This window comes from Salmo salar, chromosome ssa15, assembly GCF_905237065.1.
Source record: "Salmo salar chromosome ssa15, Ssal_v3.1, whole genome shotgun sequence".
Lineage (NCBI taxonomy): Eukaryota > Metazoa > Chordata > Actinopteri > Salmoniformes > Salmonidae > Salmo > Salmo salar.
Genome location: NC_059456.1, coordinates 104,039,658 through 104,064,042, shown reverse-complemented (window position 1 = coordinate 104,064,042; position 24,385 = coordinate 104,039,658). Strand labels below are relative to the sequence as shown.

At 46.3% G+C, this 24,385-nt stretch overlaps 1 protein-coding gene across 2 annotated transcripts; it reads left to right on the top strand.

Annotated features, from left to right (window-relative positions):
* The first annotated feature begins 329 nt into the window (after window positions 1–329).
* On the top strand, window positions 330–23,953 carry trim101 (tripartite motif containing 101). Of its 2 annotated transcripts, none has more exons than XM_045696497.1 (10): window positions 330–1,038; window positions 8,984–9,117; window positions 9,402–9,579; window positions 9,978–10,073; window positions 10,720–10,953; window positions 14,649–14,671; window positions 15,035–15,159; window positions 15,328–15,938; window positions 18,493–18,628; window positions 22,121–23,953. In XM_045696497.1, the coding sequence occupies exons 1-9, from the start codon at window positions 865–867 to the stop codon at window positions 18,577–18,579; spliced, it is 1,662 nt and encodes a 553-aa protein (XP_045552453.1). In that variant the 5' UTR covers window positions 330–864; the 3' UTR covers window positions 18,580–18,628; window positions 22,121–23,953. The 2 variants fall into 2 exon arrangements, with proteins under 2 accessions (XP_045552453.1, XP_045552451.1); XM_045696495.1 differs by having other exon boundaries at window positions 333–1,038; window positions 8,969–9,117.
* The last annotated feature ends 432 nt before the right edge of the window (window positions 23,954–24,385 follow it).

The window sequence follows — 24,385 nt, the reverse complement described above, 5'->3', positions numbered from 1 at the left end:
AAGATCACTGGCATGACCTGCTTCAGCCTGCATACCACCCAGCACCTGATATGGCCTGACACACACACACACACACACGCAGACCGATATGGCCTGACACACACACACACACACACACACACCCAGACCGATATGGCCTGAGACAACACACACACACACACACACACACACACACACACACACACACACACACAGAGACTGATATGGCCTGCACACACACACACACACACACAGAGACCGATATGGCCTGAGACACACACACACACACAAACATACACACACACACACAGAGACTGATATGGCCTGAGACACACACACACCCCCAGACCGATATGGCCTGAATACATTAGGGGGCTGCCCACTGGGGGGGTCTTTTCCAGTAACACAACACTCCCAACCCCCCCTGAAAAACACACTCACCCTTCCATCGCTACATCCTCGAGATCTATCTATCCCAGTGGAGTGGATAGTTCAGGAATAAACACACACACAGTCCTCGCCGTGGACGGTTGGCAGACCAACTAACATGTACCTAGGGAGAAGGCCTGGACAGAGGAAGGGTGGACTGTTATGACTGAGAAAGCAGGGATGGTGGAAGAAGAGGAAGAGTAGACAAGTAGAAAGAAAGAAGACAGAGAGAAGTTCTTGACAGAGTTTCAAGAGGCGCTGTCGAAGAATCACAACTGGACATATTCCACAGTCAGTGTGTTGGCGGTGTGATCCCTGCTGTCCGATAGAGGAAGAACAGAGACAGAGAGAAGGGTACTGGTCAGAGACCTGACTGTCTGGCCTGAGTCGACGAGTTAGTCAGTCAGTCCGATATTTGTCTTGTGTTTTGGATCTCAGTCAGACAGGCCGTCCACCATGTCTGTCCCCCTGGAGCAGGGCTCCTACTCCGGGGACAGGGAGCAGGCAGGTCTGGGGACCCTACAGAGACAGCTCATCTGCCCTATCTGTCTGGAAGTATTCACCAAACCAGTGGTCATCCTGCCATGCCAACACAACCTCTGCAGGAAGTGTGCCAACGACCTCTACCAGGTAGGAGCGAACGCCAGAGTCGGTCGTATTCATTATAACACACCGTAGCAAAACATTTTAAAACAGGAAAAGGAAAATCAGCATGTATTGTTAAGCGTGTACTGCGTTCAAGTCTCAGTGTGTCTAAAACTGTGCCCTTTCACTGTGAGCTCAGAGGATCTGAAAGCAGTCAAAATAGATCCTGTAGCTATGTAATTGAGAGACGAGTCAGTCTATGAATAAGTGTGTTAACATGATTACTGTAGTTGACATCCTCATATCTCTGAGCGCCGGTGAGAGCTTAAATTCATTATGAGATACTCAACTCCAGCTTCAATTCATTATGAGATACTCAACTCCAGCTTCAATTCATTATGAGATAATCAACTCCAGCTTCAATTCATTATGAGATACTCAACTCCAGCTTCAATTCATTATGAGATAATCAACTCCAGCTTCAATTCATTATGAGATAATCAACTCCAGCTTCAATTCATTATGAGATACTCAAATCCAGCTTCAATTCATTACGAGATACTCAAATCCAGCTTCAATTCATTATGAGATACTCAAATCCAGCTTCAATTCATTATGAGATACTCAACTCCAGCTTCAGTTCATAAAAGCACATCTGGCTGTATTGGCAAACTGCATTGTTGACTGAAACCATATACTTCTTGCTTGTATTCTCACTTAGATGTATAGTTGTATGTTGCTAGTCTGAATCTCACCGGCATCACACCCTTCTCACCCCCTCAACCTCCATCACACCCTCAACCTCCATCACACCCTTCAACCTCCATCACACCCTCAACCTCCATCACACCCTTCAGCCTCCATCACACCCTTCAGCCTCCATCACACCCTTCAGCCTCCATCACACCCTTCAGCCTCCATCACACCCTTCAGCCTCCATCACAACCTTCAGCCTCCATCACACTCTTCAGCCTCCATCACAACCTTCAGCCTCCATCACACCCTTCAGCCTCCATCACACCCTTCAGCCTCCGTCACACCATTCAGCCTCCATCACAGCCTCCATCACACCCTTCAGCCTCCATCACACCCTTCAGCCTCCATCACAACCTTCAGCCTCCATCACAACCTTCAGCCTCCATCACAACCTTCAGCCTCCATCACAACCTTCAGCCTCCATCACACCCTTCAACGTCCATCACACCCTTCAGTCTCCCACAGACCCTTCAGTCTCCGTCACACCATTCAGCCTCCATCACAGCCTCCATCACACCCTTCAGTCTCCCTCAGACCCTTCAGTCTACCTCAGACCCTTCAACATCCATCACACCCTTCAACGTCCATCACACCCTTCAGCCTCCATCACACCCTTCAGCCTCCATCACACCCTTCAGCCTCCATCACACCCTTCAGCCTCCATCACACCCTTCAGCCTCCATCACACCCTTCAGTCTCCCTCAGACCCTTCAGTCTACCTCAGACCCTTCAACATCCATCACACCCTTCAACGTCCATCACACCCTTCAGCCTCCATCACACCCTTCAGCCTCCATCACACCCTTCAGCCTCCATCACACCCTTCAGCCTCCATCACACCCTTCAACGTCCATCAGACCCTTCAGCCTCCATCAGACCCTTCAGCCTCCATCACACCCTTCAGTCTCCATCACACCCTTCAGTCTCCATCAGACCCTTCAGCCTCCACCAGACTCTTCAGTCTTCCTCAGAATTTTCAGTCTCCCTCCGACTCTCTTATCCACACAGATACACAAAGTATGCCTATCAGGATTTCATCAAACAGGGGTTAGAGAGGGATGTTTAACCTCTGTACACACACTCGCACACTTTGCTGCAGTACAGATCCGTAACAGGTGTACGGATTATGAACTGCTAATTTGAGCCATGGTGAAGACATCTGAGACTATCTTCATAACGGAGGCCAAGGCCTACTTCAACTGCTGTTGTTTAGTTAGTTAGGCCCAGACTCAGGCCATAGAGATGGACAAAAGAGGAATTGTTAGTCAAGGTGAAGCCTCTATCAGATCGTGAGCGTAATCAGCGACTACCACCGTCTCTATGTTTGTGCTTTTACGTGAAGGTTATTTGGCAGGACGAACCCTCCAATGGAACACAGCTTTCAACTGTCAAAACCTCTCAACCAAGCCCCACTAGCGACACAAACAACCCTGGTTACAGACAGCTACTCACAAACCTGGTTCCAGACAGTTACTCCCCAACCCTGGTTACAGACAGCTACTCCCCAACCCTGGTTCCAGACAGCTACTCCCCAACCTGGTTCCAGACAGCTACTCCCCAACCTGGTTCCAGACAGTTACTCCCCAACCCTGGTTCCAGACAGTTACTCCCCAACCCTGGTTACAGACAGTTACTCCCCAACCCTGGTTCCAGACAGCTACTCCCCAACCTGGTTCCAGACAGTTACTCCCCAACCCTGGTTCCAGACAGTTACTCCCCAACCCTGGTTCCAGACAGTTACTCCCCAACCCTGGTTCCAGACAGTTACTCCCCAACCCTGGTTCCAGACAGTTACTCTCCAACCCTGGTTCCAGACAGTTACTCCCCAACCCTGGTTCCAGACAGTTACTCCCCAACCCTGGTTACAGACAGTTACTCCCCAACCCTGGTTCCAGACAGTTACTCCCCAACCCTGGTTCCAGACAGCTACTCCCCAACCTGGTTCCAGACAGCTACTCCCCAACCTGGTTCCAGACAGTTACTCCCCAACCCTGGTTCCAGACAGTTACTCCCCAACCCTGGTTACAGACAGTTACTCCCTGGTTCCAGACAGTTACTCTCCAACCCTGGTAACAGACAGTTACTCCCTGGTTCCAGACAGTTACTCTCCAACCCTGGTTACAGACAGCTACTCCCCAACCCTGGATCCAGACAGTTACTCTCCAACCCTGGTTCCAGACAGTTACTCCCCAACCCTGGTTCCAGACAGTTACTCTCCAACCCTGGTTCCAGACAGTTACTCCCCAACCTGGTTACAGACAGTTACTCTCCAACCCTGGTTCCAGACAGTTACTCTCCAACCCTGGTTCCAGACAGTTACTCCTTAACCCTGGTTACAGACAGTTACTCCCCAACCCTGGTTCCAGACAGTTACTCCCCAACCCTGGTTCCAGACAGTTACTCCCCAACCCTGGTTACAGACAGTTACTCCCCAACCCTGGTTCCAGACAGCTACTTCCCAACCCTGGTTCCAGACAGTTACTCCCCAACCCTGGTTCCAGACAGTTACTCCCCAACCCTGGTTCCAGACAGTTACTCCCCAACCCTGGTTACTGACAGTTAGTCCCCAACCCTGGTTACAGACAGTTACTCCCTGGTTCCAGACAGTTACTCCCCAACCCTGGTTACAGACAGTTACTCCCCAACCCTGGTTCCAGACAGTTACTCCCCAACCCTGGTTCCAGACAGTTACTCTCCAACCCTGGTTACAGACAGTTACTCCCCAACCCTGGTTACAGACAGTTACTCCCTGGTTCCAGACAGTTACTCCCCAACCCTGGTTCCAGACAGTTACTCCCTGGTTCCAGACAGTTACTCCCTGGTTCCAGACAGTTACTCCTCAACCCTGGTTACAGACAGTTACTCCCCAACCCTGGTTACAGACAGTTACTCCCCAACCCTGGTTACAGACAGTTACTCCCCAACCCTGGTTCCAGACAGCTACTTCCCAACCCTGGTTCCAGACAGTTACTCTCCAACCCTGGTTCCAGACAGTTACTCCCCAACCCTGGTTCCAGACAGTTACTCCCCAACCCTGGTTACAGACAGTTACTCCCCAACCCTGGTTACAGACAGTTACTCCCCAACCCTGGTTCCAGACAGTTACTCCCCAACCCTGGTTACAGACAGTTACTCCCCAACCCTGGTTCCAGACAGCTACTTCCCAACCCTGGTTCCAGACAGTTACTCCCCAACCCTGGTTCCAGACAGTTACTCTCCAACCCTGGTTCCAGACAGTTACTCCCCAACCCTGGTTCCAGACAGTTACTCCCCAACCCTGGTTCCAGACAGCTACTCCCCAACCCTGGTTACAGACAGTTACTCCCCAACCCTGGTTCCAGACAGTTACTCCCCAACCCTGGTTCCAGACAGCTACTCCCCAATCCTGGTTACAGACAGTTACTCCCCAACCCTGGTTCCAGACAGTTACTCCCCAACCCTGGTTCCAGACAGCTACTCCCCAACCCTGGTTACAGACAGTTACTCCCCAACCCTGGTTCCAGACAGTTACTCCCCAACCCTGTTTCCAGGCACAATCGTTTGCTGCTCCTCTTCAAACCCAGCTGGTCCGTTATGAAAGAGAGGAGAACTGAGAGGAGTGAACTTCCGTTATACCCAGAAGCAGCTGAGGACTAGAGGACTATTCTAGGACCTCTATCTGTCTTTCACTCTGTCTCTGATCTGTCCATCTCCTCTGGTCTGCTATGGGGAAAAAAAACTGAAGCGGGATCACTGAGTGTGTTTCTGTCTGTAAACTACTAAATTTAATCGATTAAGGAGTCTGTCCTCAGCAACTGCCACTAAATCACTCTATCTCCCAGTTGATCAACAGAGGGTTGGTCATTAGATTATTCTGGATGATGATCTGTAGCTTCAAATGTTTGATACTTGCATGAAAATACCCAACTGAGCTCAGAACAGCTGTTTCAGAACAGCTGAGAGTTGTTTACAGAGAGGAGAGACTATTTCCCTGAATACTTAGCCAATTACTCAGAGGGAAGATCAGTTGATGTTTTCTGGGCACAGTGGGCAAGTTTCAGGTCGTCCTTATTCCAGTCACTGCTCTCACAAACACCTGGAAAGGTCTCTGGAGTCACGTTACTATCATAAAGCAATGTTCTGATATGTGCAGCAATCCGACGGCATGGACGTCATGGGGCGGCAGGGTAGCCTAGTGGTTAGAGCCTTGGACTAGTAACCGAAAGGTTGCAAGTTCGAATCTCCGAGCTGACAAGTTACAAATCTGTCGTTCTGAACAAGGCAGTTAACACACTGTTTCTAGGCCGTCATTGTAAATAAGAATTTGTTCTTAACTGACTTGCCTAGTTAAATTAAGGTAAAATAAAATTAAAATGCTATGTATAGAAAATGTGTATACATTATATACACTACCAGTCTACAGTTTTAGAACACCAACTCATTCAAGGGGTTTTTCTTTATTTTTACTATTTTCTACATTGTAGAATAATAGTGAAGACATCAAAACTATGAAATAACACATGGAATCATGTAGTAACCAAAAAAGGTGTTAAACAAATCAAAATATATTTTATAATTGAGATTCTTCAAATAGCCACCACTTGCCTGAAATGCTTTTCCAACAGTCTTGAAGGAGTTCCCACATATGCTTAGCACTTGTTGGCTACTCTGCTGTCCGACTCATCCCAAACCATCTCAATTTGGTTGAGGTCGGGGGATTATGGAGGCCAGGTCATCTGATGCAGCACTTCATCACTCTCCTTCTTGGTCAAATAGCCCTTACACAGCCTGGAGGTGTGTTTGGGGTCATTGTCCTGTTGAAAAACAAATGATAGTCCCAATAAGAGCAAACCAGATGTGATGGCGTATCGCTGCAGAATGCTGTAGTAGCCATGCTGGTTAAGTGTGCCTTGAATTCTAAATAAATCACAAACAGTGTCACCAGCAAATCACCCCCACACCATAACACCTCCTCCTCCATGCTTTACGGTGGGAAATATACATGCGGAGATCATCCGTTCACCCACACGGCGTCTCACAAAGACACCCTTATTGATGTCACTTGTTAAATTCACTGCAAAGAGTGTAGATGAAGGGGAGGAGACAAGTTAAAGAAGGATTTTTAAGCAACTCAGTATTAGGAAGGTGTTCTTAAGATGGCGCCGGAGGGTAGGGCTGCCGGTTAACCAACCATGCTATTTTGTTTGTTTTTTCCGCGTTGTTCGTAACTTGTTTTGTACATAATGTTGCTGCTACAGTCTCTTATGACCGAAAAGAGCTTCTGGACATCAGAACTGGGATTACTCACCTCAAACTGGACGAGAAGTTCTTCTTCAATGAGTCGTATGCGAGGGATATACTACGGACAACCGACCAGGCCCAGATCCCAGTGATTCGCTAGAAAAGGAAACTTAGGTTTCATGCAAAGAGATCAGGGTGCCTTGTGAGGATCAGGCAACGAGTGGCTAATCTGCCCTTGCCTTCCGTTCTGCTAGCTAACATTCAATCGCTGGAAAATAAATGGGACCAACTGAAAGAACGTATATACTACTAACGGGACATTAAAAACTGTAATATCTTATGTTTCACCAAGTCGTGGCTTAATGATGACGTTAAGAACATACAGATGGCGGGTTATACAGATGGGGGGTTATTGAACAGCAGCCTCAGGTAACACACGGGGCGTTGGCCTATACATATTTGTAAACAATAGCTGGTGTACGATATCTAAGGAAGTCTCAGGGTTTTGCTTGCCTGAGGTAGAGTATCTCACGATAAGCTGTAGACTACACTATCTACCAAGAGAGTTTTCGTCTGTATTTTTGTAGTTGTCTACATACCACCACAGACCGAGACTGGCACTAAAACCACACTCAGTGAGCTATATTCCGCCATAAGCAAACAGGAAACGCTCATCCAGGTGGCTGGGGACTTTAATGCAGGGAAACTTAAATTAGTTTTACCTCAATTCTATCAGCATGTTAAATGTGCAACCAGAGGGAAAAAAATTCTAGACCACCTTTACTCCACACACAGAGACGCGTACAAAGCTCTCCCCTGCCCTCCATTTGGCAAATCTGACCATAACTCTATCCTCCAGATTCCTGCTTACAAGCAAAAATTAAAGCAGGAAGTACCAGTGACTCGGTCTATAAAAAAGTGGTCAGATGAAGCAAATGCTAAACTACAGGACTGTTTTGCTAGCACCAACTGGAATATGTTCTGGGATTCTTCCGATGGCATTGAGGAATACACCACATCGGTCACTGGCTTTATCAATAAGTGCATTGAGGACGTCGTCCCCAAAGTGAATGTACGTACATACCCCAACCAGAAGCCATGGATTACAGGCAACATTCACACTGAGCTAAAGGGTAGAGCTGCCAATTTCAAGGAGCGGGACTCTAACCCGGAAGCTTATAAGAAATCTCGCTATGCCCTCCGACGAATCATCAAACAGGCAAAGCATCAATACAGGACTAAGATCGAATCGTGCTACACCGGCTCCGACGCTCGTCTTATGTGGCAGGGCTTGCAAACTATTACAGACTACCAAGGGAAGCACAGCCGAGAGCTGCCTAGTGACACGAGCCCACCAGACGAGCTAAATAACTTCTATGCTCGCTTTGAGGCAAATAACACTGAAACATGCATGGGAGCATCAGCTGTTCCGGATGACTGCGATCACGCTCTCCGCAGCCGATGTGAATAAGACCTTTAAACAGGTCAACATTCACAAGGCCGCTGGGCCAGACGGATTACCAGGACGTATTCTCCGAGCATGCACTGACCAACTGGCAAGTGTCTTCACTGACATTTTCAACCTCTCTCTGTCTGAGTCTGTAGTACCAACATGTTTCAAGCAGACCACCATAGTCCCTGTGCCCAAGAACACTAAGGTAACCTGCCTAAATTACTACCAACCTGTAGCACTCATGTCTGTCGCCATGAAATGTCTCTTACTTTTTGGGGGATTTTCTTAAAACTGCATTGTTGGTTAAGGGCTTGTAAGTAAGGATTACTGTCAGGTCTACACCTGTTGTATTCAGCGCATGTAATTTAATGTGTTATACATTCAGTGTAAATATATAATGTTCTATATTTAAACTGAGACTCAGCAATATGACGTTACCACGAGCAACAGGAGGAAGTCTACCTGATACAGCTGTTTACTTCCTGCATCGCTGAGTGTGTGTGTGTGTGCGGGTGTTTTTGACAGCATGCTGAGTAAGGTGTGTAGCCCTCTCTGTTCCAGGTGCGGTCTGGAGGGAGGTTCCGCTGTCCGTCCTGCAGTCAGGAAGTTGTGTTGGACCGTCACGGTGTCTACGGGCTGCAGCGCAACCTGCTGGTAGAGAATATTATTGACGTCTACAAACAGGAGTCCACCAGGTGAGGACAGAGGTCTTTAATGTAAAGAGCTTTGGTAAGGGAGGGGATGGGATTAGACAGGGGTGGCCAGGTCAACCCTCATCTTGGTGGACTATATTAGTGACGTCTACAAATAGGAGTCCACCAGGTGAGGGAGTGGAATGTGGGTCGCTCTCCTGAAGGTTTCAAAATAAGGATGCCAAAGGAATATCAACAAATTACGTCTAGACAGCATTTTAGTTTTCACTTTGGCTTCCTAATCCTGACTGACATTCCTCCTCATCTCCTAACCACAATCCTCCTAGCTCTAGATCCCAGTCGTCAAAGCCTGCGGGCCAGCCCACCTGTGAGGAGCACGACGGTGAGAAGGTCAACATTTACTGCATCACCTGCCAGGTTCCCACCTGTTCCCTCTGCAAGGTGTTCGGTGCCCACAACACCTGCCAGGTGGCACCGCTAACACAGGTCTACCAGCAGCAGAAGGTGAGTGAGTGAGACCAGGCACGGGTCGCACATTGATGACATCACAGACAGCAACTTTCACCTGGGTAGTGTTCATTAGGGTACACCGTAGCAACAAAAAATAAATAAATCTTATTGGACAAGTTCTGTGGGATGATACCTGGCTGTAGAGATGGGCCTTGGGAATCGTTGGTTCATTTGTGCTGTAACATCCTGGATCATATTCGACTAGGAAAGAAAGTTGCCTGACTCATCCGCCAGTTACAGGTTTTACTTCTGTGAAACTATTACACTTTAGATGTATGATGATATCATAAGATATGTAGAATAGAAAGTGAAATGATCCTGACTCACCAGTAACACGTGGCTTACAGTGGCTACGGTAATTCCTCCGTGTAACCTCTCCTTCCTCTCAACAGGCTGAGCTGAGTGAGGGGGTTAGCTCCTTGGTGGCATTGAACGGCCAGGTCCAAGCCTTCATCAGTGAGTTGGAAGTGACCTGCAAGAATGTTGAGGTTAGCGCTGTTTGTGTTGTATCTTTTCTGGTGTGTTGTCAGGGACTTTTTACACCTATAAAGTGTTGAGTGTTGCTTGGTGTTGTTTAGTTATAAGATCAAGATTCAAATCAACAGTGAGCCGAAGTTTTGTTTCTACTCAGTCTCTAACTAATACAATATTTTTCTTTATTTTATTTAACCTTTTATTTAACTGGACAAGTCAGTTAAGAACAATAATTATTTACAATGACAGCCTATCACGGCCAAACCCTAAACCCGGACAACGCTGGGCCAATTGTGCGCCGCCCTATGCGACTCCCAATCACGGCCGGTTGTGATACAGTCTGCAATCAAACCAGAGTCTGTAGTGACGCCTCTAGCACTGAGATGCAGTGCCTTAGACCGCTGTGCCACTCGGGAGCCCCCTCTATGAGTTATACTTTTCCAGTTGTTCAGTTATAAAAGAATGTTGATATTAGTGTCTTTTGTGTCTTTTCTACTTTGGTGTATTGTCATGTATAAAGTGTTGAGTGCTGCTTGGTTTTGATCAGTAATACTCCGCTGACAAAACTTGTCCTTACGACATCCCGGAACGTCCCAAAAATGATCCCCTAAAGTCGTCAGGACGTCTGAAAAGTTTGACAGCATGTCTGTGTTTCTACAGGACAACTGTAAGACCCAGAAGCAGACAGTGTGTGAGAAGTTTAACCGTTTGCTCGCCATCCTGGAGGAGCGACAGAGGATCATGAAGCAGCGAGTCACGTACGAGCAGGAGGAGAAGACGGGCCACGCACGTTCGCTGGTGCGATCCTACAGAGAGAGCGTAGAGACCAACACCAAACTGGTAGAGACTGCTACGACCACCATGGAGGAACCTGAGATGGCTGCCTTCATGAAGGTATGATGCCGTACAATACAGTACTATACCGTACAATACAATACTATATCGTACAATACAATACAGTACGATACCGTACAATACAGTACTATACCGTACAATACAATACAGTACGATACCGTACAATACAATACTATACCGTACAATACAGTGCTATACCGTACAATACAATACAGTACGATACCATACAATACAATACTATACCGTACAATACAATACAGTACTATACCATACAATACGATACCGTACAATACAATACAGTACGATGCCGTACAATACAGTACAGTACGATGCCGTACAATACAATACAGTATGATACCGTACAATACAGTACAGTACGATACCGTATAATACAATACAGTACGATGCCGTACAATACAGTACAGTACGATGCCGTACAATACAATACAGTATGATACCATACAATACAGTACAATACCGTAAAATACAATACAGTACGATACAATACAGTATGATGCCATACAATACGATACCATACAATACAGTACGATACCATACAATACAGTACGATACCATACAATACAGTACGATACCATACAATTTAATACAATGCCATACAATACAGTATGATACCTTACAATAAAATACAGTATGATACCTTACAATACAGTACGATACCATACAATACAATACAGTACGATACCATACAATACAGTACGATACCATACAATACAGTACGATACCATACAATACAGTACGATACCATACAATACAATACGATACCATACAATACAATAGAGTACGATACCATACAATACAGTACGATACCATACAATACAATACAGTATGACACCATACATTACAATACAATATGATACAATACAGTACGATACCATACAGTACAGTACGATACCATACAATACAGTATGATACCATACAATACAATACAATACCATACAATACAGTACGATACCATACAATACAGTACGATACCATACATTACAATACAATACATTATGATACCATACAATACGATACCATACAATACAGTACGATACCATACAATACAGTACGATACCATACAATACAATACAGTACGATACCATACAATACAATACGATACCATACAATACAATACAATACCATACAATACAGTACGATACCATACAATACAGTACGATACCATACCATACAATACAGTACGATACCATACAGTACGATACCATACAATACAGTACGATACCATACAATACAGTACGATACCATACAATACAGTACGATACCATACAATACAGTACGATACCATACAATACAGTACAGTACGATACCATACAATAGAGTACAATACCATACAATACAGTACGATACCATACAATACAGTACGATACCATACAATACAATACAGTACAATACCATACAATACAGTACGATACCATACAATACGATACCATACAATACAGTACGATACCATACAATACAGTACAATACCATACAATACAGTACAATACCATACAATACGATACCATACAATACAGTACGATACCATACAATACAGTACGATACCATACAATACAGTACGATACAATACAGTACGATACCATACAATACGATACCATACAATACAGTACGATACCATACAATACAGTACGATACCATACAATACAATAGAGTACGATACCATTCAATAGAGTACGATACCATACAATACAATACGATACCATACAATACAGTACAATACCATACAATACAATACAGTATGACACCATACATTACAATACAATACATTATGATACAATACAGTACGATACCATACAGTACAGTACGATACCATACAATACAGTATGATACCATACAATACAGTACGATACCATACATTACAATACAATACATTATGATACCATACAATACGATACCATACAATACAGTACGATACCATACAATACAGTACGATACCATACAATACAGTACTATACCATACAATACAGTACGATACCATACATTATGATATGGGACGGGACGACACGACACAGTACAATACGATAGTTTCAAGTTTTATTAGTAGTATCTACAGGATACACATGGTATACATCGTCCAATGAAATGCTTACTTGTAGGTTCCTTCTAGAACAATGCAACAACAATAATAAATAATTCAAGATAAGAACAGGAACAATAAGTAAATGTCTCAGTAGAATAAACTTTTTAGCATCAGTATAATACAGGATTTATAGGCCCAATTTATAGAGCAAAATATTTACACTTGTTTTAGGAAAAGGGAAATTGGGGGAAATGTATTTAAATTGTGGAGTATTTATCATTCAATAATAAGTGTCTAGTAGCAGCAGGTGTGTGTGTGTGTGTGTGTGTGTGTGTGTGTGTGTGTGTCAAATCGAATCAAATCCAATTGTATTTGTCACATGCGCTGACTACAAAATGTGTAGACCTTATCGTGAAATGCTTACTTACAAGCCCTTAACCAACAATGCAGTTCAAGAAATAGAGTTTACTAAATAAACTAAAAGTAAAAAAATAAAATACAAGTAACACAGTAAAATAACAATAACGAGGCAGGTGTAAAGGAAGTGTTGTTCCCAATCCTCACAACCTGTGGTCTGCCCGTTAGGAAGTCCATGATCCAGTTGCAGAAGGTAGTGTCCAGACCCAGGGCTCTGAGCTCGGTGTTGAGTTTGGAGGAAATAATAGTGTTCAATGCTGAACTGTAGTCAATGAACAGCATTTTCACATAGGTGTTCCTCTTGTTCAGATGTGTTACGTCCGTGTGAGTAGCGATGGAAATAACATCTTCCGTGGATCTGTTGGAGTGGGTCCAGCGTGCCCGGTATGTGGGGACATGACCAGACGCTCGAAGCACTTCATGATGACCAGCTTGAGCACGACGGGGCGATTTAGCCATTTGGGCATGTCACCTTTGTTTTTCTTGGGCACTGGGACGATGGTGGTCTCCTTGAAGTAGGTGGGGACTACAGCCTGGGACAAGGACAGGTTAAACATGTCCGAGAAGATGCCCTCCAGTTGGTCAGCACACACCCTGAGGACGCGGCCAGGGATTCCATCTGTGCTGGTGGTTTTGTGAGTCTACACTCTTTTGAGAGTTTTCCTCACGTCAGCCTCGGAGAATGAAAGCATCTGTTCGTCCAGAGCAGTGATGAGTCTTCCTGGATGGCTCGGTATTGTCTACCTCAAAGTGAGCATAGAATGTTTTTTGCTCGTCTGGGACACGGAGGCTTCAGTAGGAACCCCACCGCTGGATTTGCCTATGTATTCTGTGATAGTCTGTAGTCCTTGCCACATCCGTCGTGAGTCTAAATTGTCGAACATCAATTCAAGTTTGAGTCTGTATTGTCTTTTTGAGTCCCTAATGGATTTGCGGACCTCGTACCTGCTTGCCCTGTACGCGCCGTGCGTCACCGAGTCATCGGGGTTCATTCTGCTGACATTGAATGTTCTCAGTATGGTACGGATATCTCCGTTCGTCCAGGGTTTTTGGCTGGGGTACGTCCAGATTGTTATTGTGGGTACAACATCATCAAACACATTTCCTAATGAAGCCTGTGACTGACGATGTATATTCACTCAATGTTGATGGATGCAATACAATACAACACAATATTGAAAGACTTTGATAGGAAAACATATTTCATACTGGAATTGTTATTATCTATCTTTTACGTCAATTGCTTTTAATCATTTTGCCTTTTTTCCCTTTTTCTCAGATGGCAAAAGACTTGATTGTAAAGTGAGTGCCCTCTTATTTTTAATCTGATACTGATAATAAGTAACTAATAACAGGTAACTAATAATAAGTAACTAATAATAAGTAACTAATAATAAGTAACTAATAAGAAATAACTAATAAGAAGTAACTAATAATAAATAACTAGTAATAAATAACTAATAAGAGGTAACTAATAAGAAGTACGATTTGTTAGAAGTTTGGAACGGTTTAGGCCATTCTACTGATAAATGCTTTATAGTCTTTCTATTTTGTTTCTGTCTCATTCAAACTCTCTCTGTCTGTCCCACATTCTGTCTATCCTTCTCTCTCTATCCTTCTCTCTGTGTCTGTGCTGCCTCATCTATATCACCCTCTCCTTGTCAGGGTGAATGAGGCATCCAGTACCTGCATCGTGGAGACCCTGGAGCCTGGTTATGAGAACATGGACCACTACAGGGTCAACTTCAACGCAGAGAAGAGGGCTCTGTACAAGTTGGACTTCATCAAAGGTACCGTGGCTGCGTCTGAACTATCTTAGACCCTATATAGAGCACCACTATCTTTTAGCCAGAGCCCCATTGGCCATCAATGTGTTCTACTGATGACCTGTGTGGATATTCCACATCAGCAGTAGAGAAGACACACCTAACCTGTTTTATTGTCTCTGTTCATTGTAGTGGAGGAGGAGGGAGAGGAGGTTCCTGAGGCAGAACCAGAGCCGGAACCAGAATGTGAACCAGTTCTGGACCTAAAACCGGAGACCGTTCTGGAACCAGCAACAGTTCATGAACCAGTGGCACTGCCAGTACTGGTGCAAGAACTAGAGCCAGAATCAGTACCACAGCCGGTGCCGGTGCTGGTGGAAGACCTACGGACAGAACCAGAGCAGGTGCCAGTGACAAAGCGACAGCTAGTTCCAGAACATGTGGCAGTTCTAGAACCAGTAGCATTTCCAGAACATGGGACAGTTCTAGAACCAGTAGCATTTCCAGAACATGGGACTGTTCTAGAACCAGTAGCATTTCCAGAACATGGGACTGTTCTAGAACCAGTAGCATTTCCAGAACATGGGACAGTTCTAGAGCCGCTGGGAGTTCTAGAACCAGAGTCGGCATCCAGTCAGGTCCTGGATGCAGAGCCTGTGTTGGAGCTGAAGACAGTGGGAGAGTGTTGGGGACTGAAGGACCCAGCAGAGCTGACAGAGCAGGTCAGGGATCAAGCAGAGGGGTGTGATGCAGACATGCTGAAAGAGGAGTTCTGTGACCAAGGGGGCTTAAATACACAACAGGTATAGTACGCTATACATGACATGCATTTCCTCACCAATTGGAAGAAAAATTATGTAATTGCTACATCTTATGTTACATACATGAATTAATTTCAGACATGTTATGAGAATATTAATAATACTTAGTGATTTCTTAATTGACAGAAAAGTGAGAACAAAGGATTTCATTTTATTGTTGCCCTAACCGTTTCTCTCTTTGAGAAAGAGAACAGAGTAAAGAGTCAGGGTGTCCAGACAGACAATACACTGTCTTGTTTTAAATGTCCCATCTGTGTCCCAAATGGCACCCAGGCCTATTCCATTATTTGTGCACTACTTTTGGTCAGAGACGGGTTCTTAGTTGTAGTGCGCTATATAGGGAATAGGAGACCGTACACAAGAACCACTCAGGACCAGATTCAAAGCCAGAGCTGTGGCAGGAGGAACATGATGCAGGAGGTGTTCTGGTGCTCCAGGACCAGCAGGCTGAGGCCAGTGAAGACACTAGACTCTACCCCAGCTGGTACAACCATGGCTGGACAGTGGTTAGCCCTAAAGAGGGTTGGTCCCGAGAGGCACTTGAAGTACCTGGGGCTGGGAGAAGGAGCATCTTCCTGCTAGCTAGGGAACTCCAGGCCCAGCTCCAGGCCCAGCTCCAGCCTCAACTCCAACCCCACCCCCAGACTCTACTCCAACCCCAGCCTCAGCCTCTACTCCAACCCCAGCCTCTACTCCAACCCCATCCCCAGCCTCTACTCCAACCCCAGCTTTAGCCTCTACTCCAACCCCAGCCTCTACTCCAGCCCCAGCCTCTACTCCAACCCCATCCCCAGCCTCTACTCCAACCCCAGTCTCTACTCCAACCCCAGCCTCTACTCCAACCCCAGCCTCTACTCCAGCCCCAGCCTCTACTCCAACCCCAGCCCCAGCCTCTACTCCAGCCCCAGCCTCTACTCCAACCCCATCCCCAGCCTCTACTCCAACATCACCCCAGCCTCTACTCCAACCCCAGCCTCAGCCTCTACTCCAGCCCCAGCCTCTACTCCAACCCCAGCCCCAGCCTCTACTCCAACCCCAACCCCAGCCTCTACTCCAACCCCAACCCCAGGCTCTACTCCAACCCCATCCCCAGCCTCTACTCCAACCCCAGCTCTAGCCACTACTCCAACCCCAGCCTCTACTCCAGCCCCAGCCTCTACTCCAGCCCCAGCTCCTCCAGCCCCATCTACTCCAGCCCCAGCCTCTACTCCAACCCCAGTCCTCTACACCCCAGCCTCTACTCCAACCCCAGCCTCAGTCCAGCCTCTACTCCAGCCCCAGCCTCTACTCCAGCCCCAGCCCCAGCCTCTACTCCAGCCCCAGCCTCTAATCCAGCCCCAGCCCCAGTCTCTACTCCAGCCCCAGCCCAGCCTCTACTCCAGCCCCAGCCTCTACTCCAACCCCAGCCTCTACTCCAACCCCAGCCCCAGCCTCTACTATCCCAGCCCCAGCCTCTACTCCAGCCCCAGCCCCAGCCTCTACTCCAGCCCCAGCCTCTACTCCAACCCCAACCCCAGGCTCGACCACCCCAGTATCCCCCTACCCCAGTATCCCCCTGTCCTGCCCCAACCCAGACCTCTGTGGATGTGTACCAGCCCTGTCCAGAGCAGGCAGGTATTGGGAGGCTTCACGGAGGAGGACGTCCATGGGTTTGTGTCCTTGGTTGGGCTGGGGGAGAGAGATGCAACCAGGGGGGTATGGCCCCCACCTCCACACCAACACAACCATGATAACCAATCACAAACCACCAGCTCCACATCCTCCTCCTCCTCTTCGTCCGTCACTGCCTCTGCTCTGTCACCTGTTTTACTTATGGAGGGTTTCTGATAGCTTTGACCCCGTGTTGTGAATGGCCCCGCGTTGTGAATGGCCCCGTGTTGTGAATGGCCCGTGTTGTGAATGGCCCCGTGCTGTGAATGGCCCCGTGTTGTGAATGGCCCCGTGTTGTGAATGGCCCCGTGTTGTGAATGGCCCCGTGTTGTGAAAAAGGCAGCCAAAGGAAGTGTTGGCTTTGGGGATGACCAGTGAGATATACCTGCTGGAGCGCGTGCTATGGGTGGGTGTTGCTATGGTGACCAGTGAGCTGAGATAAGGTGGGGCTTTACCTAGCATAGACTTATAGATGAGTAGCCCCGTGTTGTGAATGGCCCCCCGTGTTGTGAATGGCCCCCCGTGATGGCAATGGCCCCGTGTTGTGAATGGCCCCGTGTTGTGAATGGCCCCGTGTTGTGAATGGCCCCCTGTTGTGAATGGCCCCTGTGTTGTGAACGGCCCCCGTGTTGTGAATGGCCCCTGTGTTGTGAATGACCCCCCGTGTTGTGAATGGCCCCCACATGTTGTGAATGGCCCCTGTGTTGTGAATGACCCCCCGTGTTGTGAATGGCCCCTGTGTTGTGAATGACCCCCGTGTTGTGAATGGTCCTTCCATCCCCAATGCACTTCTGTAATTGTCAGTCTTTTCCTCAATTGTGTATCATTTTCTACCCTTTTCTTTCATAATTTCCATCTCTCCATCCATCTCTCTCTCTCCCTATAGGCTGTCACACTCTTCTTCTTCATCCTGGCCCTGGTGATCATGCTGCAGACTGTGTGGGCCCACATCAAGAGCCTTGCTTTTATATAGCAGAGAACAGCAGCAGGATTCACACTACAACCTGGTTGATAATACTAAGGTACTGGTCTGGTGAAGCACGGAGGGCGACTAGGCAGGGTATTCAGTTTAGGAGGTGCTTACCTAGGATCAGTTTTGGTCTTTTGGATAATAATGAATAAGACTATCTGGAGGGGGGGGGACACCTGATCCTAGAACAGTTCTCCTATTCTAGGACACTGTATGAATAACTACCATCACATCATGTCCCTGGGATGTCCCTGGGATGTTGGCGATGGGTATTTCTTCTGGGAAAGAAAGAAATACAATCGTTCTAGGAGTTTTATCTGTGAATATTGACTGTTTAGCATGGAACTGATGAAAAAATTGACAGGCAATAATCCTTAACAATTTACCCGGCTTGGAGTCATCGTTTTTGTGTGTGTGTGTGTGTGTGTGTGTGGTCAGCAAACTGATTTTTTTAGTGGCTGTTTGACTTGCAATCTGAACTAGATGTTTCTACCTGCAGATGGTAACCATGGTTTGTCTTTCTGAGATGATTATTATTTTGCTGCAGCGAGGCTTGTCGATCCGATGTATTTTGATGAAGTTGTCTGAAGATACGGCAACACAGATGGTTACCATCTGACTGAGGAAACAAAAAGCAGCACAAAGCAAAGCAGCAGGTCTTTCAGCGAGAGAGAGAAGTTTCATGATACTCCCTCCCTCCACTTGGTTATCCATCTCTGTTACCTCCTTCCTCTTCTAGGGTCTAACCCTTTCGGTGGGACCACAGGAACGAGAGAGGGATGGAGAAGAGCATTGACACATATTTTAGCCCCCAACAGCACTACTAATGCTGCCCCCTTGTGGCTATAGAGTGGTATGACAGGCAGTCAGTCTGGTGGGTGGCTGCTGGCGCTGGTAGGAATGTAAAGGAGGATCGTATTCGTGTAATGTTGTTTTGTGAGAAGAATCCCACCCAAAACCCAATCGCACAAAATAAAATAAAACGTATATAAAATGGTGCATTCTGGTCTAGTATGTCTTCACAGTTGAGTTGCTGCTGCTATCTCGTAACTATGGGTCCCTTATGGTCCAAGTTCCAACCCTCTTTTGTTATCTCAGCCCAACTGGAAGCTTGTGGTCAGAAGTGGTCAGGACTTGCGGTGCTGTCTTGTGCTCTCACTAAATCTTTTAGCATTCACTTATGCTCGTCCATTGAATCATGACGCTCCTTGCTGCATGAAATAGGTTTGACATCATGATTAACTTTCTTTGTTATAAACACATGTATTTTATTTAACCTTTATTTAACCAGGCAAGTCAGTTAAGAACAAATTCTTATTTACTATGATGGCCTACCAAAAGGCAAAAGGCCTCGGCGACGGAGGCCTGGGATTAAATTTTTTTTATAAATACAATATATATATATATATATCGGACAAAACACACATCACAACAAGAGAGACAACACAACACTACATAAAGAGAGACCTAAGAAAACAACATAGCAAGGCAGCAACGCATGACAACACAGCATGGTAGCAACACAACATGACAACAGCATGGTAGCAACACAACATGACAACACAGCATGGTAGCAACACAACATGACAACACAGTATGGTAGCAACACAACATGACAACACAGCATGGTAGCAACACAACATGACAACACAGCATGGTAGCAACACAACATGACAACACAGCATGGTAGCAACACAACATGACAACACAGCATGGTAGCAACACAACATGACAACACAGTATGGTAGAAACACAACATGACAACACAGCATGGTAGAAACACAACATGACAACACAGCATGGTAGCAACACAACATGACAACACAGCATGGTAGCAACACAACATGACAACACAGCATGGTAGCAACACAACATGACAACAACATGGTAGCAACACATGACAACAGCATGGTAGCAACACAACATGACAACAGCATGGTAGCAACACAACATGACAACAGCATGGTAGCAACACAACATGACAACAGCATGGTAGCAACACAACATGGCAGCAGCACAAAACATGGTACAAACATTATTGAGCACAGACAACAGCACAAAGGGCAAGAAGGTAGAGACAACAATACATCATGCAAAGCAGCCACAACTGTCAGTAAGAGTGTCCATGATTGAGTCTTTGAATGAAGAGATTGTGATTAAACTGTCCAGTGTGTGTTTGTTGCAGCTCATTCCAGTCGCTAGCTGCAGCGAACTGAAAAGAGGAGCGACCCAGGGATGTGTGTGCTTTGGGGACCTTTAACAGAATGTGACTGGCAGAACTGGTGTTGTATGTGGAGGATGAGGGCTGCAGTAGATATCTCAGATAGGGAGGAGTGAGGCCTAAGAGGGTTTTATAAATAAGCATCAACCAGTGGGTCTTGCGACAGATATACAGAGATGACCAGTTTACAGAGGAGTATAGAGTGCAGTGATGTGTCCTATAAGGAGCATTGGTGGCAAATCTGATGGCCGAATGGTGAAGAACATCTTGCCGCTCGAGAGCACCCTTACCTGCCGATCTATAAATGATGTCTCTGTAATCTAGCATGGGTAGGATGGTCATCTGAATCAGGGTTAGTTTGGGAGCTGGGGTGAAAGAGGAGCGATTACGACAGAGCAAACCAAGTCTAGATTTAACTTTAGCCTGCAGCTTTGATATGTGCTGAGAGAAGGACAGTGTACCGTCTAGCCATACTCCCAAGTACTTGTATGAGGCGACTACCTCAAGCTCTAAACCGTCAGAGGTAGTAATAACACCTGTGGGAGGAGGGGCATTCTTCTTACCAAACCACATGACCTTTGTTTTGGAGGTGTTCAGAACAAGGTTAAGGGTAGAGAAAGCTTGTTGGACACTAAGAAAGCTTTGTTGTAGAGCATTTAACACAAAATCCAGGGAGGGGCCAGCTGAGTATAAGACTGTATCATCTGCATATAAATTGATGAGAGAGCTTCCTACTGCCTGAGCTATGTGGTTGATGTAAATTCAGAAGAGCATGGGGCCTAGGATCGAGCCTTGGGGTACTCCCTTGGTGACAGGCAGTGGCTCAGACAGCAGATGTTCTGACTTTATACACTGCACTCTTTGAGAGAGGTAGTTAGCAAACCAGGCCAAAGACCCCTCAGAGACACCAATACTCTTGAACCGGCCCACAAGAATGGAATGGTTTACCATATCAAAAGCTTTGGCCAAGTCAATAAAAATAGCAACACAATATTGCTTAGAATCAAGGGCAATGATGACATCATTGAAGACCTTTAAGGTTGCAGTGACACATCCATAACCTGAGCGGAAACCAGATTGTATACCAGAGAGAATACTATAGACATCAAGATAGCCAGTCAGTTGATTATTGACAAGTTTTTCCAATACAACATGAATGATTCCATGTAACCATCTCTCTGTCTCCATATAATGCATTCTTGGTGTGCTCTCTTGAATAGCCTATGTGACCTTTTCACTATCTTATTGGCCTAAATAGATTAGGCATCCTTATCTGTAGTAGCTTGCATTTTGAAGGCATCTGTCCATCTCCTTTCTGTCCAGATTGAGCCTGGGTCAGAGAACCCCACACCACAGGCAGGTGGTCCCTCCTCCAACTCCTCCCCCTCCTCTCCTTCTTCCAGTGAGTCCCCTTGTCTCAGCTTCTCTTCCTCCTGGCTCAACGCTCTCTCCAAGAAGAAGAAATGAAGAAGAGATTGTCTGTACCACAGAGGGCCTGTCTGAACCATCGTGGCTACAGAGGGCCTGTCTGAACCATCGTGGCTACAGAGGGCCTGTCTGAACCATCGTGGCTACAGAGGGCCTGTCTGAACCATCGTGGCTACAGAGGGCCTGTCTGAACCATCGTGGCTACAGAGGGCCTGTCTGAACCATCGTGGCTACAGAGGGCCTGTCTGAACCATCATAGCTACAGAGGGCCTGTCTGAACCATCGTGGCTACAGAGGGCCTGTCTGAACCATCGTGGCTACAGAGGGCCTGTCTGAACCATCATAGCTACAGAGGGCCTGTCTGAACCATCGTGGCTACAGAGGGCCTGTCTGAACCATCGTGGCTACAGAGGGCCTGTCTGAACCATCGTGGCTACAGAGGGCCTGTCTGAACCTTCATAGCTACAGAGGGCCTGTCTGAACCATCGTGGCTACAGAGGGCCTGTCTGAACCATCGTGGCTACAGAGGGCCTGTCTGAACCATCGTGGCTACAGAGGGCCTGTCTGAACCATCATGGCTACAGAGGGCCTGTCTGAACCATCGTAGCTACAGAGGGCCTGTCTGAACCATCGTGGCTACAGAGGGCCTGTCTGAACCATCGTGGCTACAGAGGGCCTGTCTGAACCATCGTAGCTACAGAGGGCCTGTCTGAACCATCGTGGCTACAGAGGGCCTGTCTGAACCATCGTGGCTACAGAGGGCCTGTCTGAACCATCGTGGCTACAGAGGGCCTGTCTGAACCTTCATAGCTACAGAGGGCCTGTCTGAACCATCGTGGCTACAGAGGGCCTGTCTGAACCATCGTGGCTACAGAGGGCCTGTCTGAACCATCGTGGCTACAGAGGGCCTGTCTGAACCATCGTGGCTACAGAGGGCCTGTCTGAACCATCATAGCTACAGAGGGCCTGTCTGAACCATCATAGCTACAGAGGGCCTGTCTGAACCATCGTGGCTACAGAGGGCCTGTCTGAACCATCGTGGCTACAGAGGGCCTGTCTGAACCATCGTGGCTAGAGGGCCTGTCTGAACCATCGTAGCTACAGAGGGCCTGTCTGAACCATCGTGGCTACAGAGGGCCTGTCTGAACCATCGTGGCTACAGAGGGCCTGTCTGAACCATCGTGGCTAGAGGGCCTGTCTGAACCATCGTGGCTACAAAGGGGACAGGACAGGCCAGGCAGAGACAAGGCCAAGATGGTTGAAACTTCAATGATGTCAAATTCTTCTAATTAAATGATTTTTAACGTCGAGAGCTGCATGTGTTTTCCCAGGCACACAGAGAAAAGCATACTAAATATTCACTGACTATTCTGCAGGTCTTAAATCTGGTACCTTCTGTAAGTTATTGTGCTCATGTACACTATGTGTTGGGATAGATACGATTTAAATATCTCTTCATTATTTGTTCTACTTCATTGATTGTTATTATCGTGTGATGCATGAAGGGTCTATCCAGTGGGCGTGTTATCTGTTGGGACATTTTCTTTAGCATATCTAGTTGTTGTTGTTCTGGCGTTGCACCGATACATGATAAATTGTCGTTTTCACTCTACTTGTTAATCCCTGTTTACAGCACCTTCAGAAAGTTTTCACACCCACTTGACTTTTTCCACATTTTGTTGTGCCACAGCTTGAATTTTAAATTGATTAAATTGAGATTTTTTTGGGGGGGGGTCACTGTCCTACACACAATACAACATAATGTCAAAGTGGAATTGTGTTTTTAGAAATTTGTAGAAATGAATTAAAAATGAAAAGCTGAAATGTCTTAAGTGAATAAGTATTCAACCCCTTTTGTTATGGCAAGCCTAAATAAGTTCAGGAGCACATGTTTGCTTAACAAGTCACATAATAAGTTGCATGGACTCACTCTGTGTGCAACAATAGTGTTTAATATGATTTTTGAATGACTATCTCATCTCTGTACCCTACACATACAATTATCTGTAAGGTCCCTCAGTCGAACAGTGAATTTCAAACACAGATTCAACCACAAAGACCAGGGAGGTTTTCCAATGCCTCACAAAGCAGAACACCTATTGTGGGTAAAAATATTTAAAAAAGCAGACATTGAATATCCCTTTGAGTATGGTGAAGTTA